This window comes from Canis lupus, chromosome 25, assembly GCF_011100685.1.
Source record: "Canis lupus familiaris isolate Mischka breed German Shepherd chromosome 25, alternate assembly UU_Cfam_GSD_1.0, whole genome shotgun sequence".
NCBI lineage: Eukaryota > Metazoa > Chordata > Mammalia > Carnivora > Canidae > Canis > Canis lupus.
In genome coordinates, this window is record NC_049246.1 from 3,230,923 (window position 1) to 3,248,523 (window position 17,601).

At 34.9% G+C, this 17,601-nt stretch overlaps 1 protein-coding gene across 7 annotated transcripts in view; it reads left to right on the forward strand.

Moving 5' to 3' along the window:
* The first annotated feature begins 207 nt into the window (after nt 1-207).
* Nucleotides 208-17,601, forward strand: part of POSTN (periostin) — a 41,597-nt gene continuing 24,203 nt past the window's right edge. For all 7 annotated transcript variants that reach the window (XM_038573195.1, XM_038573197.1, XM_038573196.1 and 4 more), the window contains exons 1-5: nt 208-387; nt 1,687-1,785; nt 6,563-6,627; nt 14,366-14,523; nt 16,892-17,056. In XM_038573195.1, the coding sequence (XP_038429123.1) occupies nt 269-387; nt 1,687-1,785; nt 6,563-6,627; nt 14,366-14,523; nt 16,892-17,056 (606 nt within the window). In that variant the 5' untranslated portion in view covers nt 208-268. The remainder of the gene's footprint in view (nt 388-1,686; nt 1,786-6,562; nt 6,628-14,365; nt 14,524-16,891; nt 17,057-17,601) is intronic.

Here is a 17,601-nt window from a genome sequence, read left to right on the forward strand (position 1 = left end):
ATGTTATTAAAGAGGAATATAAATAATTTAAAAATAAAAATCTTCTTCAGAATGAGATGTAAAGGAGGCTCAATGTGTTCAGTAAACATAACTATGAAAAGTGGATTTTAGCTGCCAACTTGAAGTTGCTGATGTTTTTTGGAGAGAGCTCAGATTCCTAGGTTATACAGTGTTCCCTCCCACGACTCTGACATGTATATAAACTCTGAGCTCTCCAAAGCCCATTGCCAGTTCTCTTCGTGGACTAACTGCAACGGAGAGACAAAAGATGATTCCTTTTTTACCCATATTTTCTCTACTCTTGCTGGTTGTTGTTAACCCTGCAAACGCCAATGGCCATTATGACAAGATCTTGGCTCATAGCCGAATCAGGGGCCGGGATCAGGGGTAAGTCAGTGGTTACGTTTTATACATCTTTTTTTTCCTTAGCTTATTATATGTCAATGTATGCAAAAACTTCCTTAAATATACCAAGGGTTATTTTCTAATTAAAAAGTAGTAAGAAAAAGGAAAAAACATGAGTATTTTGTGATTTACATATGTGTTTTAAGCTTTAAAAATTACTGTCAAAATAATGTGTATGTAATTGCTTTTTCTGAAGCATTATGTAATTTTAATGTAATTGACAACATTTAACAGGGCATTTCTTTATTATTTCATTTATTTGTATTTTTATTTGCCTTCTAAAAATCTGAAATGAGGTACCAAAATAAAAAATATAAGGTTAGGGCTTTCATTATGTATACAACTTTGAAGTATCTCACATGATAGGAAAGTTTTCATTGTTATGTATGAAAATTAAATGAAAAATGTAACTAGTTTTTTAAAATATTTTAAAGCATTTAAGAATGTTTTTAAATTCTGCAGTTTGTAAAATTTGCAAGAATAACATATTTCTTGAAATTAATTCAACTACAAGTTAGCATTCTTAAAAAGTTAATAGGCATGATTTAGTAACCTAACCAACCACTTATAATTTTTTTTTGAAATAGTTCTTGGCACTTCTTCCAATGTCTCAGAGGGATTTTCAAAATGCTTAAAAGTTCCTTTGCTTTACAGTGCAAGTAAGACTTCCTATTGCTTTAAGAGAGAAAGACACTTAAAATTCTGGCAGAGGATGTTCTGATCTACTATTTCTAATCAAAGAAAAAGATTTTCCTTTGCGCAGCCATATTATAAGTTAATTTTAGCACTCATTTGCTTCTGTGATTACTTATCTAGAAAATTACAGGATATCATGTCTTTGGACCTAGTAAAACCTGTCTCTTTTGCTCTCTTGATTCCTCATGGTTCCAGAGTCCATTGTTCCAGATTAAAGTCCAAAACGAGCCTATTTTTAGTTTAAAATGGGTCAGTAGATTATCTTACTATTAAAAGTAATAAGAATGAAAACAAAATAAAGTTGAATTTAATGCTGTTTGAATATTCCTAAGTTAACTTTTGAAACACCCATGTTTTCCTTTAAAGGATGTATAATTTTCTCTCTCTTTTTCTTTCCAATAGACTTTAGTTTTTCTGATGATTCAGTATGCTTGGATCAAGAAGCAGATTTGTGCAAGACTAGAATCACATCTTTGAAAATTGAGTCCACATGTTAACTTTTTTTTCTGAACCGTCTGACCTGAAGATAGGAAAAATTCATTGTCATTAGGACACTAACTTTCTTTTCTTCCATCTGTCTTCCAGCCCAAATGTCTGTGCTCTTCAACAGATCTTAGGCACAAAAAAGAAATACTTCAGCACTTGTAGGAACTGGTATCAAGGTGCCATCTGTGGAAGGAAAACGTAAGTCTCACCTTTTTTCTTAATGTGCCAGTCCCAAAGACAACACTATGTCTTTCCCAGGACATACACAACATTTTTCTTTGAAAATACTCTCCCAAATTGCAAGCTTTAAAAAAAATGATAATAAACGTGAATAAAGGCATTCTTCCCGCATTTCTCCCTCTGCCTAGTGGGCCCCTCATGAGCCCTGAGTTTATGTGTTACGAAGGTCCAAAGGAAACAAATCTCATGGCGATATATAGAATCAGTCAAGTGTGAGACTCTGTCGTTTCTACCTCTGGTTTGGCCCTCATTTTTTGGGCAAGACACTTAACCTTGATGCCTCTTTTTACAAAAATGGTTTCCTCATTTTATTTTTTTAAAAAAAGGGCCAGGGATCCCTGGGTGGCGCAGCGGTTTGGCGCCTGCCTTTGGCCCAGGGCACGATCCTGGAGACCTAGGATCGAATCCCACGTCGGGCTCCTGGTGCATGGAGCCTGCTTCTCCCTCTGCCTGTGTCTGTCTCTGCGCCTCTCTCTCTCTCTGTGACTATCATAAAAAAAAAAAAAAAAGGCCAGAAGGACAAATTGATCTAAAATATCAGGATTTTTGAAGTACTTATTAATGTTTGCCTACAATCATTTGGAAATTATCTGATCTGAATGACTTACTCCCGTTTACCTCAAATTTTTCATCAAAGCTTGAAGGTGGAAAGAAGTTAAGATTCATCTCTTCACTTAATCCAGTTATTCCATCCCAAACTATCAGATCTGCAGGAGTCCACAAAGCTGATAAAGCTCATCATCGTATATACTATTTCAATAGCCAAAAAGACAATTACTCTTTACTTAGTTGTATATTTCACTAATTAACCTAAAATCAGAAAATATTTTTTATTACTTTGTAGTAATGTGTATTGGTTTAACCTAAATATTTTATTACTTTGTAGAAATGTGTATTGGTTTAACCTATCCATAGGAAAATACAATCCTGAGCATATAAAAGTAGAGAATTACTCATGTAGTCCAAGTTCTTCATTTTAAAGTAAAGGAGCGGAGTCATAGAATAAGTTACTATCTCTATCAAAAAGATTAGAGATACCATTCCTGATCAAGAAAATAGTGCTTCCCATCAATTTGGACTCCACCCTCAATGAAAGATGCCTTGAGAACCAAGCATCTGAATGAAAACCTGTTTACTACATCATCATCAAACTTCAGTTACTCTAAATAAGTGGAAGGATTGAGGGATTGTTAAAAACTTATTCATAACTTAAAAATGTTGGAATAAATACTAAACATAGCACCACTTAACTTCTCAAAGCCTTTGTTTCTTTACCTGCAAAATGTGGATTTTATACTTAGAGAATATCTGGGGGGGTAGACTGATTTGATGAATGTGGAATCGCTCAGTAACTTACAATATCAATTGTCCTTAAATTTAAAGTACTTAAACAAATGGATATATGTGGGTGGGAAAAGGAGTTGTGACTGGATGCCTATCTAAAATGCACAAGATTATCTTTATTTCCAGACAAACATCATGTATGCAATGCATATAACCTTAGCTGGACTTCCCCATGGTCGCTAGGTCTAGCACATCACAGAACTTTGCTGCCTGTTCCTGTTATTTGCTTAATAGAGTTTCGGCTGATGTTACTATTTGGCCTGGACCTTATTCCCATTAGTCAGCAGACATCTGCTAGACTTGTGAGTCATTCACACGATTACAGTGTAAGTCAGTGGCTGCAATGATCTTGGCCATGATGCAGGCTGGACCCCAGTTGGGAACTCTAAGGCCCTCGATTCTCCCCGCTTTGTTCCTCATATCCATGGTTACATGAGGCATATTTGGAAGGCATACCAACTAGGACCTGCTGTCTGAAATATTCAGGGGATAGCTTTATTACATTCTTCCTGGGGGTTAGGAAAGTATGATATAATCTCACTTTAACCATCTAAATATATTAGAGATGATGCCAAGGCTTGTACAAAGGTGATGTCAACATTCTTTCTTGTTCTCCATTAAAAAAAAATCCTGCTTTGAAGCCTGGCTTTTTACCAGGAACATAACAGTCTCGCCTTTGTTTAATTAGCTTATTTCCCCCAAGTAGCTTCATTTTCACAAACACATTTACATCTGTGCTCTGAAATAAATGTAAATGCTAGCTGTGAGTTTCAAATAATCAAATAAATCAATAACATTGACAAGAGGAATGCCTGTTTTGCCATCTGCTTGCAGCTGCTAAAATTTCCAGAGACATCTTTAGGACTTTTTTTTTTTTTTTCAGTTGACAGAAATGTTTGCCCTTTGGTTGAACAGTTGCTTTGCAGATTTGAAGGAAGAAATTGAGCAGGTCTAATGATAAACATGAGTCTCCTAATTTTAAGATACTTTCCACAACTTATATTGGTCAAATAATATAGTATTTTGTAGACTTCCTTTCAACTGTCATTTTCATGAGATTTTAGATAACTATTCAGAATATGAAGATAAATTTTCCATCTGGTGCACTAATTGTCTACATTAAGGCTAATCCTTGGGGCATATTAGCATGTATTACAAAAATTTTTGTTACATTAACAATTTTCTATTCACTATTTTACTTCCAGTTAGTATGATCAATATTGAACCAATACATATGTATTTCATTTTTTAATTGTTTATAATATATGCTAAAGCTAACGCGTAAGCAATTCTGAATCAGTCCTTTGGCATCAAAGTATTCAAATTTATTTCTATGGGAATCTAAGTAAATAAATTGTTTCAGGGGCCATTTTAGGATTTGCATAAAGCTCCCATATAATTTCCATATGTTTCTTACAACAATTATTTTTGAAACTATTTTAAAATTGAAGAACCATTTGAAATTGACATTTCCCAATTCATTTTGTCGATATCTTTTTATCTATCAACCATCTTTAGTCAATTTTCCATGCCAGACACTTTTTTCTCATTCATCTTTCATATTTTACTAAATATGCATAAATAATGTTACATTGTACTTTTTAAATTGACACCAAGAAAATAGAGAAATAGGAATCTAAGAGCACAAACAAGACCACAAATCATGGATAATCCATTAACGGACCTGGCTTTAATTTTATTTAATTTTTTACTTATTTATTTATGATAGTCACAGAGAGAGAGAGAGAGAGAGAGAGAAAGAGACAGAGACAGAGGCAGAGACACAGGCAGAGGGAGAAGCAGGCTCCATGCACCGGGAGCCCGATGTGGGATTTGATTCCGGGTCTCCAGGATCGCGCCCCAGGCCAAAGGCAGGCGCCAAACCACTGCGCCACCCAGGGATCCCTGGACCTGGCTTTAATTTGAAAAGCTTATTTACTTTTTAAACTATAGAAGACTTTTCTATAATTATATAGAAATTTCTATAATTTCTATAATTTTGATATAATAATTATATATAATATATATTAATATCATTAATAATTATACTTTAAAAAAATTTTTTTATTGTAATTTTTTCATACTAAGAAAACATTATTTATTCTTATAGTGATCTTTTTCTTAAATATCCAAATTCTTTCAGTCATTCATACTTTTTGAGTACAATTAACACAACTAGAAAAAAAAACAGAAATAAATAATATCTGAACTAGTCAATGCGTGTTTAATTGCTAAATATAAGGTAGTCTATAAGTAGTTATCTTAAACTGCATGACATAAAATTTATTAATTAAAAACTACAAAATAGTCTTATTTCCTCTTTACTTATAATATTGCCCTACTTACAATTTTTGTTTTGTATCACCTTCATATTTCTATTGAGAGGAAACAGAGCATTATATAAAATTTTGATAAAAAATATTACCCTTACTAGATTTTGAAGAAGTCCAAAAAAATGTCAAATGAAATTTGATAAAATGAAGATCAGAATTATATTTTTAATAAAGTAAGAAATAAAAGCAATTACATAGATGATTTCAGGTTACTATTTTCCCACAAAATATAGTAATTTAACAAAGTTATTTTGGATATGTCATTGTTTGCTGAATTTTCTGGTTTGTTACCTTAATTATGCCTTTATATAACTTAATGCACTTTGTTAACTTTGAACAAAATAGCATTTTCTTGAATACTGAAGAAGATTTTAAAGATTGTATTTAATATGATCAGACTAATAACTCTACTGGCAATTCAAACCTAAAATGTTATTTTAATTAGCAGTGAAATAACTCTTATTGATTGGAATGGGTTAATATATTTACTGATGTTTCTAGTTTCTAATAACCTTATGCTAACTAATATTTCTAACCACTTATAGTCTAGAAATGATATCCAAAGCATCATTTTATTTGAGACTCACAACTAGCCTCTGAGTAGATATTATAGCTGCGACTGCCATATTAAATAGGTGAAGAAACAGACTCAAATTTGTTAAATTACTTGCTCAAGGTCACACATCTACCAAGGACAGAACTGGGAACCAGAACTCATTCTTCTGCCTTAAGATCCTGGAACTTATATTCCCCAAATGAAGGAGGGCGGGGGGTGGGAGTGAATGGGTGACGGGCACTGGGGGTTATTCTGTATGTTAGTAAATTGAACACCAATAAAAAATTAAAAAAAAATAAAAAAAAAAGATCCTGGAACTTTTCTACAATGTCATGACAGTATATACAGAAATCAAACTAATATAAGTAACTTCGTATTGGGGAAAAATAACCCAATTTTAGAATTTCACAAATCATGACAAGTGGTATATTTTTGCTAAGATTATGTATAAAGAATTCTATGTAGTTCCCAATTTTAATCTTAATTTTGTTCTGATATACAGGACTGTGTTATATGAATGTTGCCCTGGTTATATGAGAATGGAAGGAATGAAAGGCTGTCCAGCAGGTAAAATTTCAATTACAACCTGAAATCTGACATTGTGATGCCCCCATCTATGGTTTTCTTTTTTAAAATTCCCCTGGCTATTTGGGGTGTTTTCTGATTCCATTCAAATCTTAAGATGATTTGTTCCAACTCTCTGAAAAAAGTCCATGATATTCTGATAGGGATTGCATTAAATGTGTAAATTGCCTTGGGTAGCATTGACATTTTCACAAATGAGGAACTAGTCTTATGTGAGAGAAAAGATTTGAGGTAGCTCAGCTTGTAGAGAAGCCACACGTGTGTGTGTGTGTATGGGTGTGTGTATTTAGCACCGTGATAAATCCTAAGATATACTGCCATCTTCGTGTAAATCATGAAGTTGTCATGGTGATAAAGTATTAAAACATACTTCTCGTGCACTGAACATTGGACCATACAACAGAAGCTTGATTGTAAATTTAAATTAGTTCAACTTTCCTTCAAGAATGAAAATCCTCTCTACAAAATCCCTGTCTTTGAATTTGTCTAGAAACATGGAGTGGACTAGTTGGGAAGGCATAATCTTCTGTAATTGAACAGCTCTAATTTTATAACATCCCTCATATTGAAAATTGGTTTCTAAAATTGCCAACTAAAGGAAAAATAGTTAATCTATTTCCTCTTTGAACTACCTGTTCAAATATTCAACACCAATCATCATCTACTTCCTCTGGCTACCCTCTTTTCCTCAACAGATTTCTTACCCTCTTTTCCTCAACAGATATCTAATATAACATAAACTTTAGAGCCCAAACCATTTTGGACAGCAATGCATAAAAAGCATCTAATCCAGGCATCTTCTTTCTGAATGTGATCCTATTTTTTAATATTCAATAATTTTTGGTGTGTATTTTTTATTGGAGATCGATTTGCCAACATATAGCATAGCACCCAGTGGTCATCCCATCAAGTGCCCACCTCAGTGCCCGTCACCCAGTCACCCCACCCCTGCCCACCTCCCTTTCCACTACCCCTTGTTCATTTCCCAGAGTTAGGAGTCTCTCATGTTCTGTCACCCTCACTGATATTTCCACTCGTTTTCTCTCCTTTCCTCTTTATTCCCTTTCACTAGTTGTTATATTCCCCAAATGAATGAGACCATATAATGTTTGTCCTTCTCCGATTGACTTACTTCACTCAGCATAATACCCTCCAGTTCTATCCACGTCAAAGCAAATGGTGGGTATTTGTCATTTCTAATAGCTGAGGAATATTCCATTGTATACATAGACCACAGCTTCTTTATCCTTTCATCTTTTGATGGACACTGAGGCTCCTTCGACAGTTTGGCTATTGTGGACATTGCTGCTAGAAACATCGGGGTGCAGGTGTCCCCGTGTTTCACTGCATCTGTATCTTTGGGGTAAATCCCCAGCAGTGCAGTTGCCGGGTCGTAGGGCAGATCTATTTTTAACTCTTTGAGGAACCTCCACACAGTTTTCCAGAGTGGCTGCACCAGTTCACATTCCCACCAACAGTGCAAGAGGGTCCTCCTTTCTCCACATCCTCTCCAACATTTGTGGTTTCCTGTCTGTTAATTTTCCCCGTTCTCACTGGTGTGAGGTGGGATCTCATTGTGGTTTTGATTTGTATTTCCCTGAACCCCAGTGATGCAGAGCATTTTCTCATGTGCTTGATGGCCATGTGTATGTCTTCCTCTGTGAAATTTCTGTTCATGTCTTTTGCCCATTTCATGATTGGATTGTTTGTTTCCTTGCTGTTGAGTTTAATAAGTTCTTTATAGACCTTGGATACTAGCCCTTTATCTGATAGGTCATTTGCAAATATCTTCTCCCATTCTGGAGGCTGTATTTTAGTTTTGTTGTCTTTGCTGTGCAAACGTTTCTTATCTTGATGAAGTCCCAATAGTTCATTTTTGCTTTTGTTACTCTTGCCTTCATGGTTGTATCTTGTAAGAAGTTACTGTGGCCGAGTTCAAAAAGGGTGTTGCTTGTGTTCTCCTCTAGGATTTTGATGGAATCTTGTCTCACATTTAGATCTTTCATCCATTTTGAGTTTATTTTTGTGTATGGTGTAAGAGAATGGTCTAGTTTTATTTTTCTGCATGTGGATGTCCAATTTTCCCAGCACCATTTATTGAAGAGACTGTCTTTTTTTCCAGTGGATAGTCTTTCCTCCTTTGTCGAATATTAGTTGACCATAGAGTTGAGGGTCCACTTCTGGATTCTCTATTTTGTTCCACTGATCTATGTGTCTGTTTTTGTGGCAGTACCACACTGCCTTGATGACCACAGTTTTGTAATATAACCTGAAATCTGACATTGTGATGCCCCCATCTATGGTTTTCTTTTTTAAAATTCCCCTGGCTATTTGGGGTGTTTTCTGATTCCATTCAAATCTTAAGATGATTTGTTCCAACTCTCTGAAAAAAGTCCATATTTTGATAGGGATTGCATTAAATGTGTAAATTGCCCTGGGTAGCATTGACATTTTCACAATATTAATTCTGCCAATCCATGAGCATGGAATATTTTTCCATCTCTTTGTGTCTTCCTCAATTTCTTTCAGAAGTGTTCTATAGTTTTTAGGGTGTAGATCCTTTACCTCTTTGGTTAGGTTTATTCCTAGGTACCTTATGCTTTTGGGTGAAATTATAAATGAGATTGACTCCTTAATTTCTCTTTCTTTAGTCTCATTGTCAGGGTAGAGAAATGCCACTGATTTCTGGGCATTGATTTTGTATCCTGCCACACTACCGAATTGCTATATGAGTTCTAGCAATCTTGGGGTGGAGGCTTTTGGGTTTTCTATGTACAGTATCATGTCATCTGCAAAGAGGGAGAGCTTGATTTCCTTGCCAAATTGAATGCCTTTTATTTCTTTTTGTTGTCCGATTGCTGAGGCTAGGACTTCTAGTACTATGTTGAATAGCAGTGGTGAGAGTGGACATTCCTGTCGTGTTCCTGATCTTAGGGGAAAGGCTCTCAGTGGTTCCCCATAGAGAATAATATTTGCTGTGGGCTTTTCATAGATGGCTTTTAAGATGCTGAGGAATGTTCCCTCTATCCCTACACTCTGAAGAGTTTTGATCAGGAATGGATGCTGTATTTTGTCAAATGCTTTCTCTCCATTTATTGAGAGGATCATATGATTCTTGTTTTTTCTTTTGTTGATATACTCTATCACGTTGATTGCTTTACGAGTGTTGAACCAGCCTTGCATCCCCGGGATAAATCCCATTTGGTCATGGTGAATAATTTCTTAAGTACTGTTGGATCCTCTTGGCCAGTATCTTGAGAATTTTTGCATCTGTGTTCATCAGGGATATTGGCCTATACTTCTTCTTTTTGGTGGGGTCTTTGTCTGGTTTTGAAATTAAAGTGATGCTGGCCTCATAAAACAAGTTTGGAAGTATTCCATCCCTTTCTATCTTTTGGAACAGCTTTAGCAGAATAGATATTGTTTCTTCTTTAAACATTTGATAGAATTCCCCTGGGAAGCCATCTGGCCCTGGACTTTTGTGTCTTGGGAGGTTTTTGATGACTGCTTCAATTTTCTCCCTGGTTATTAGCCTGTTCCTGTTTTCTATTTCTTCCTGTACCAGTTTTGGTAGTTTGTGGTTTTCCAGAAATGTGTCAATTTCTTCTAGATTGCCAATTTATTGGCATATAGCGCTCATAATATGTTTTTAAAATCGTTTGTATTTCCTTGGTATTGGTTGTGATTTCTCCTTTTTCATTTGTGAGTTTATTAATGTGAGTCTTTTTTCTTTTCTTTTTAATAGGGCTGGCTAATGGTTTATCTATCTTATTAATTCTTTCAAAGAACCAACTCCTGGCTTTGTTGTTCTGTTCTACAGTTCTTCTGGTCCCTATTTCATTGAGTTCTGCTCGAATATTTATTAACTCTCTTCTGCTTGGTGTAGGTTTTATTTGCTGTTCTTTATCCAGTTCCTTTAGGTGCAAGGTTAGCTTCTGTATTTGAGTTATTTCCAATTTTTTGAGGGATGCTTATATTGTGATGTATTTTCCTCTTAGGACTCCCTTTGCTGTATCCCAAAGATTTTGAATGGTTGTTTCTTCATTCTCATTAGTTTCCACGAATATTTTAAATTCTTCTCTAATTTCCCAGTTGCCCCATTCATCTTTTAGCAGGAGGCTCTTTAACCTCCACGTGTTTGAATTTTTCCAAATTTCTTCTTGTGATTGAGTTCAAGTTTCAAAGCATTATGGTCTGAAAATATGCAGGGGACAATCCCAATCTCTTGGTATCGGTTGAGACCTGATTTGTGACCTAGTATGTGGTCTATTCTGCAGAAAGTTCCATGTGCAATTGAGAAAAATGCGTTTGGATGTAAAGTTTTGTAAATATCTGTGAAATCCATCTGGTCCTGGGTATCATTTAAAGCTCCCGTTTCTTTGGAGATGTTGTGCTTAGAAAATCTGTCATTTGCAGAAAGCACTGTGTTGAAGTCTCCCAGTATTAGTGTATTTATTATCTAAGTATGTCTTTACTTTGGCTATTAATTGATTGATATTCTTGGCAGTTCCCACATTTGGGGCATAAATATTCATGATTGTTAGGTCCTCTTGTTGGATAGATCCTTTAAGTATGATATAGTGTCCCTCTTCATCTCTTAACTACAGTCTTTGGGATAAACTTTAATTTATCTGATATGATGATTGCTACCCCAGCTTTCTTTTGAGGACCATTTGAATGGTAAATGGTTCTCCAACCTTTCATTTTCAGGCTGTAGGTGTCCTTAGGTCTAAAATGAGTCTCTTGTAGACAGCAAATAGTTGGGTCTTGCTTTTTTATCCAGTCTGAAATCCTGCATCTTTTGATGGGATCATTTAGCCCATTCACGTTCAGAGTTACTATTGAAAGGTGAAAAAATGAGTGGGAAATATCAGAAAGGGAGACAGAACACGAAAGACTCCTAACTCTGGGAAATTAACTAGGAGTGGTGGAAGGGGAGGTGGCCGGGGCGGGGGGGGGGTGACTGGGTGACGAGCACTGAGGTGGGCACTTGACAGGATGAGCACTGGGTGTTATTCTATACGTTGGCAAATTGAACACCAATAAAAATAAATTTATAAAAAAAAGAACATAAGGAAAAGAAAGATATGAATTTAGTGTCATCATGATACCTATTCAGTCCCTGTTTATGTGGCTTATTTCTTTGCGCTTCATTTTTCTTTTACAGGGTCCCCTTTAATACTTCCTGCAGAGCTGGTTTGGTGGTCACATATTCTTTCAGTTTCTGCCTGCCTTGGAAGCTCTTTATCTCTCCTTCTATTCTGAATGAGGGCCTTACTGGATAAAGTATTCTTGGCTGCATGTTCTTCTCATTTAGGACCTTGAATATATCCTGCCAGCCCTTTCTGGCCTGCCAGGTCTCTATGGAAAGGTCTGCTGTTAATCTAATATTTCTCCCCATATAAGTTAGGGATCTCTTTTCTCTTTCTGCTTTAACGATCTTCTCTTTATCTTTGGAATTTGCAAGTTTCACTATTAAATGTCAAGGCGTTGAACCGTTTTTATTGATATTAGCGGGGGAGGGGGGCTCTCTATCTCCTGGATTTTAATGCCTGTTTCCCTCCCCAAATTAGGGAAGTTCTCCGCTATGATTTGTTCAAATATGCTTTCTGACCCTCTGTCCTCTTGTCACCTTCTGGAACCCCAATTATATGTAAACTTTTCCTTCTGAGGCTGTCATTTATTTCCCTTAATCTTTCCTCATGGTTTTTTCATTGTTTTCTCTTTTTTCCTCAGTTTTCTTCCTTGCCATCAACTTGTCTTCTATGTCACTCACTGGTTCTTCTACCTCATTAACCCTCATCTTTAGGGCCTCCAGTTTGGATTGCATCTCATTTAATTGATTTTTAAATTTCACCTGATTAGATCTAAATTCTGGAGTCATGAAGTCTCTTGATTCCTTTATGCGCTTTTCCAGAGCCACCAGTAGCTTTATAATTGTGCTTCTGAATTGGCTTTCTGACATTGAATTGTAATCTGTACAAATTCTGTAACTCTACGGCAGAGAGTACTGTTTCTTATTCTTTCTTTAGTGGTGAGTTCTTCCTTCTAGTCATTTTTCTCAGTGCAGAGTGGCTGTATGAGTGGGTTGCATCAAGAATATCAACCACGACATAAGTACGTTTCACCCTAGATGATTCTGCTGAGGTCAGAGACCAGTAATTGAAAACAAAGATCAAAACGAAATAAAACAACAGGACCACTAAAGTGAAAAATTTTTAAACTTAGTAGTAAAAAATAAAAGGCCAGAAATCCTAAAGAGAAAGAGGGGGGAAAAAAGAAAAAGAAAAGAAACAGAAAAAAAGGAGAAGAAAAAAATAGGGGGGACTGGGAGATGGTGGTGGTGAAGAAGTTGTAGCGTAGGGAGAATGTAGCCTACCTGAGGGGTTCTAGAGGGCGATCCTCTTGTTTCTGGGTATATTAAGTTCTGTATGTTAGAAGATGCTCAGTTCCAAATTTATATAAACCAGAAATACTTGAAGAAGGCCCCAACATTGACCACCAAAACCTAAATGAGATAAAAGAGGGGGGCAGATGGGAGTCATGCACCTGGCAGGGGGTGGGGCAGTTCCAGTGGTTCTCTCTTTAAATCTCAGGTCGAATTCATAGATTTTCAGGATGATTTGAAAGTTATCTAGGTAAGTTGGTGGGGCCAGGTGACTTGGGGATCCTACTCCTCTGCCATCTCGCCCTGCCCCCTCTGAATGTGATCCTAGACTGGTGTCTGCATTCTGTATGGGTTCTAAGAGTTGAGAATAAAATCATGACAAATACTTCACTTTTGGGGGCTCCTGAACTTTAGTTAATGTCTTTGGGAACCATGTCCTATCATTAACTCATAATGAATTTATGATCAATTAAAATTAATTACAGGTCTTTCAAGTCAGGTCTTTCTCTAGGATTTATTTTTTCAACTTCGGTGTAAAGACATACATGGAGTTACCTTTAACTTGTTAATTTTGACGTATTTTCCTCATCTTTTAGGGGTCTTTTAAAATCGTGATTTTATCATTTAATTTATTAATTGTGTCACCTAGTCTTTATATATTCAGAAATGTAATAACCATTTCTCCTATACTATTATCCAAATTATATGAACCTTCAAATAAGATAAGGTAAAAAATGAATAAATTAGTTGCATCAATTTTCAGGTTGACATTCATATATTAATATTTCTTCTAAAGTTCAGGAAAAATATTCTGGAATCATTAGATACTTCCATCTATTTCCTTCCTGAAATCATGCTGAGAAGGTCTACATATTTCTTTTAGAAATCTATAAAAATTAATACTCCAATACCTAGCAATATTATACCATATAGGAGTTTAAGGCAACATGAAAGAAAGTATTACCTTTGCCATTTTCAGTGAGTAGTGAAGAACATCTTTTTATTTTTCCAGTGAATCAGAAATATTTATTGATAATTATAATTGATTATTATTGACATAGCAGGAGTCACACCTACATACACTGAATGTTAACCCAGGATGATAATTAAAAATTCATTTTCCCTCCACACAAAGGATTTATGACAAAATAGTTTTCAAAGGTTATTCGCACTCAAAAGACAACTTCTTCATAAAATTGATAATTCATAGAATTATATTGCTAAAATTATCCATTGAATATATTGAGGAGCTTAGTATAAAGTTTAAATGATAGTGAAATAATATTCTTGAAATATTATTCTAAGTAAATCTTCATTTCTTGATTATTTCAGTTTTGCCTATTGACCATGTTTATGGTACTCTGGGCATTGTGGGAGCCACCACAACACAGCGCTATTCTGATGTCTCAAGACTGAGAGAAGAGATTGAAGGAAAGGGATCATTCACTTACTTTGCACCGAGTAATGAGGCTTGGGACAACCTGGATTCTGTAATTCATTATGCTTATTAATATATTTATTTTATCAGTATTCATTTTAATTGGTTTATTAACTTGGAAGTTAATAGAAATTTTAGATCTTTTCATTATACATGTATTAGGATACATAAAAGAATGAGCTATTAAGTGTAAGGATTAAAGCATTTTAATACATCCATAAATGGAATAACTCTCCAGCAGGTTCATAGACTAATTGAAAAAGGCAAACTAAGAGTGGACTGAACTGGTATTTACCATTATTTTATTTTACTCCTTTCCTTTTTTTGATTTGGAAGAAATATATTAAATTTTAGATGACATATCTAATAGAAAGGTAAGTTAAGAAGCCTAGTGGAATTTACATTTTATTATAAGGCATCTTATAGAGATGTAATTAATTATTTTTAATTATATGTAAACATATTTGGCTGCTTAGATATTGACATATTTATAAATGTCTATGGATATTTAAATGAAGTATTATAAACAATGCATTTGATTTCCAGACATTTTATACATAGTGTGGTTTATAGTGTATGTGCTGCCAAAGCGAGCACATAGTCTGGTTTATAATACAACTAAATTTCCAATCTGTAAAACTCGTATATAAATATATTCCTACTTTCTACTTGATATGAAGGTGAATTGATAATTACTACTAGAGTCAAATACTACTTAGTAAAACTTAGGCAGATTCCTTTAGATATTATCTTGCTACATTAAGTGTGTGGCTAATTACTTGCTTTACAGAACTCTGCTGCTTGCTTTGACTGTTTCTGGTTTCTTTTTCTGACTCCTTTCTTCATTTAAGAATGGGTCTTATTAAAGTCTCTTCTAGGAATTAGACTCTGCTCTTTATATATACTTTTCAAAAAAGATTTTATTTATTTGAGAGAGAGAGAAAGCGCGCACAAGCAGTGGGGAGGGGTAGAGGGAGAAGGAGTCCAATGCCAGGCTCCATCCCAGGACCCTGGGATCATGACCTGAGCCCAAGGCAGACTCTTAACTGACTGAGCCACCTGGACCTCCTTTATATACACTTCTAATGGCTCAGCTATCACTTCAGTCATATAACCATGAAATCTGTTTCTTTAGTTGTTCTCCTTGGGACCTCAGGGGAGTAATATTTCTCCTTAGATACACCACTGCATCTTTAAAAAAAAAGGTTATCTGTAACATATGCCATTTTCTTTCTCCCCACAAACAATTGCTTTTCTGCTGCCTTTTTTTTCCATAACTGGCAGTACCCATCTTAAGTGTTTAGACTTGAAAATTGTGAGTCATTCTACTTCTGCTGTCTCTAATTCTTTCAAACTATTATTAGTCATCCATGTCTCATGTTTAATCCTCCTGACTAATACCCTCACCTTTGCTATGCATTATCACCAGATTAACCTTCCCAAAGCCCAGTCTAATCACTATATTCCAATGCCATAAAATCATCAGTGGCTCCTTGTTGCCAGTTTAATTTGTGCTTTATGCAGGCATTAAAGTCTTCCACATTATCATCCCACATTATCATCTTTGCTAAAATTCTTTCTTAATATTATCTAACAAACATAAAAGTATGGGCTAACCAAACTGAACAACATCTGCTCTTCCAACATTCCCCCTGTGTCAGCAACTGGAGTTAGAATGATCACTACCATTCCTACCCTATCCACCCTTTAAGGCCTATCCCCAAGCCTTGAATAGCTGCCCTTCCTCATTTGATCCCTAGAAGCATTTTTTTTTTTTGCCTTCTGTTCTTTATATTACTATGTTTATTTTTAACTGCTCCCATATGATAAATACCTTAAAGATACTTATCTTTAAGTATCTTTACTTAAAGATACTTTGACTTATTATATTTCCCATATCACCATATATAATGTCATATACTACATGATACACACATGTTATACATTATACTTATAGGATATATATTGGAAAAATAAAAAGGTATAGGTTGATCAAATTCTGGAATTTGTTATGAAATAAACATAAAATCCTTATTAAAACTCAAATGCTTTGCATAAATATGCCATTTTTGTTTTGTTTTGTTTACCATCCAAAATATTTTTAACATATGACAATTTCATATTGCCCTAAACCTTTAATTTACATCAAGCTCGTCTCTTTGTCAATATATTTACTTAAAAATTTTGTTTTGTCTCTAAAAATGTTCAAGCACTCTATCTGATTCAGGACCCTTAACTCAGTGCCTGAATTTACAAAATTCCCTAATCAATTGAGATAATATAATTTTATTTGTTATTTTGGTTTGGCCATCTGGATAATGCAATAAAAAAGTAACAAGAAAGTAAGAAATAGAGTGATTATAAGTATTTTAATGATGAACTACAATAAAACAAACTTCTATCATTTCAATTTTTCCTAGGATATCCGGAGAGGTTTGGAGAGCAATGTAAATGTTGAATTATTGAACGCATTACATAGCCATATGGTTAATAATAGAATGTTGACCAAGGACTTAAAAAATGGCATGATTATTCCTTCCATGTATAACAATTTGGGGCTTTTCATTAACCATTATCCTAATGGGGTAAGTTTCATGAACAAAAAGTAAATTGCTAAGTAATATTACCCTTAATTTTTTCTTCATCTTTAATATAATGTTCACATAAATAGCAAAATGTTAGTGAATGTAAGTACTATCTTATGCCCTTTCACCACATTTAGAGCATGTTAAATTCTAATTTAGTGACTGACTTCTACTGGAGAGTGATTTTGAGGAAGAAATTAAATTCACAGTTGATTGACAGTAGACTTAGATGTCCTAAAAAATGGAAATTTTAGTAGTTGATGTGTTTGAAAAATAATAACCAAAGAAAAAATAGTAAATAAGAATTTATCAAAGGATAATCAGAGAATGAGTATTCCTTTATTCATCTTCTAGCTACTATGCTGATTTAGGTTCTTGTGTGTTTAGATAAAAGTCTTCATGGGAAACTTCCAACAGGGTCATAGGGTTCTTTCAACAAATTTCCAAGGATGAAAAGGGTCAGTGATAAGGCAATAATTAGGAAATCCCTGGAATAGAACTGATTAATTTGTGCAATAACTATTTTCTCTCTCTCAGAACTTACT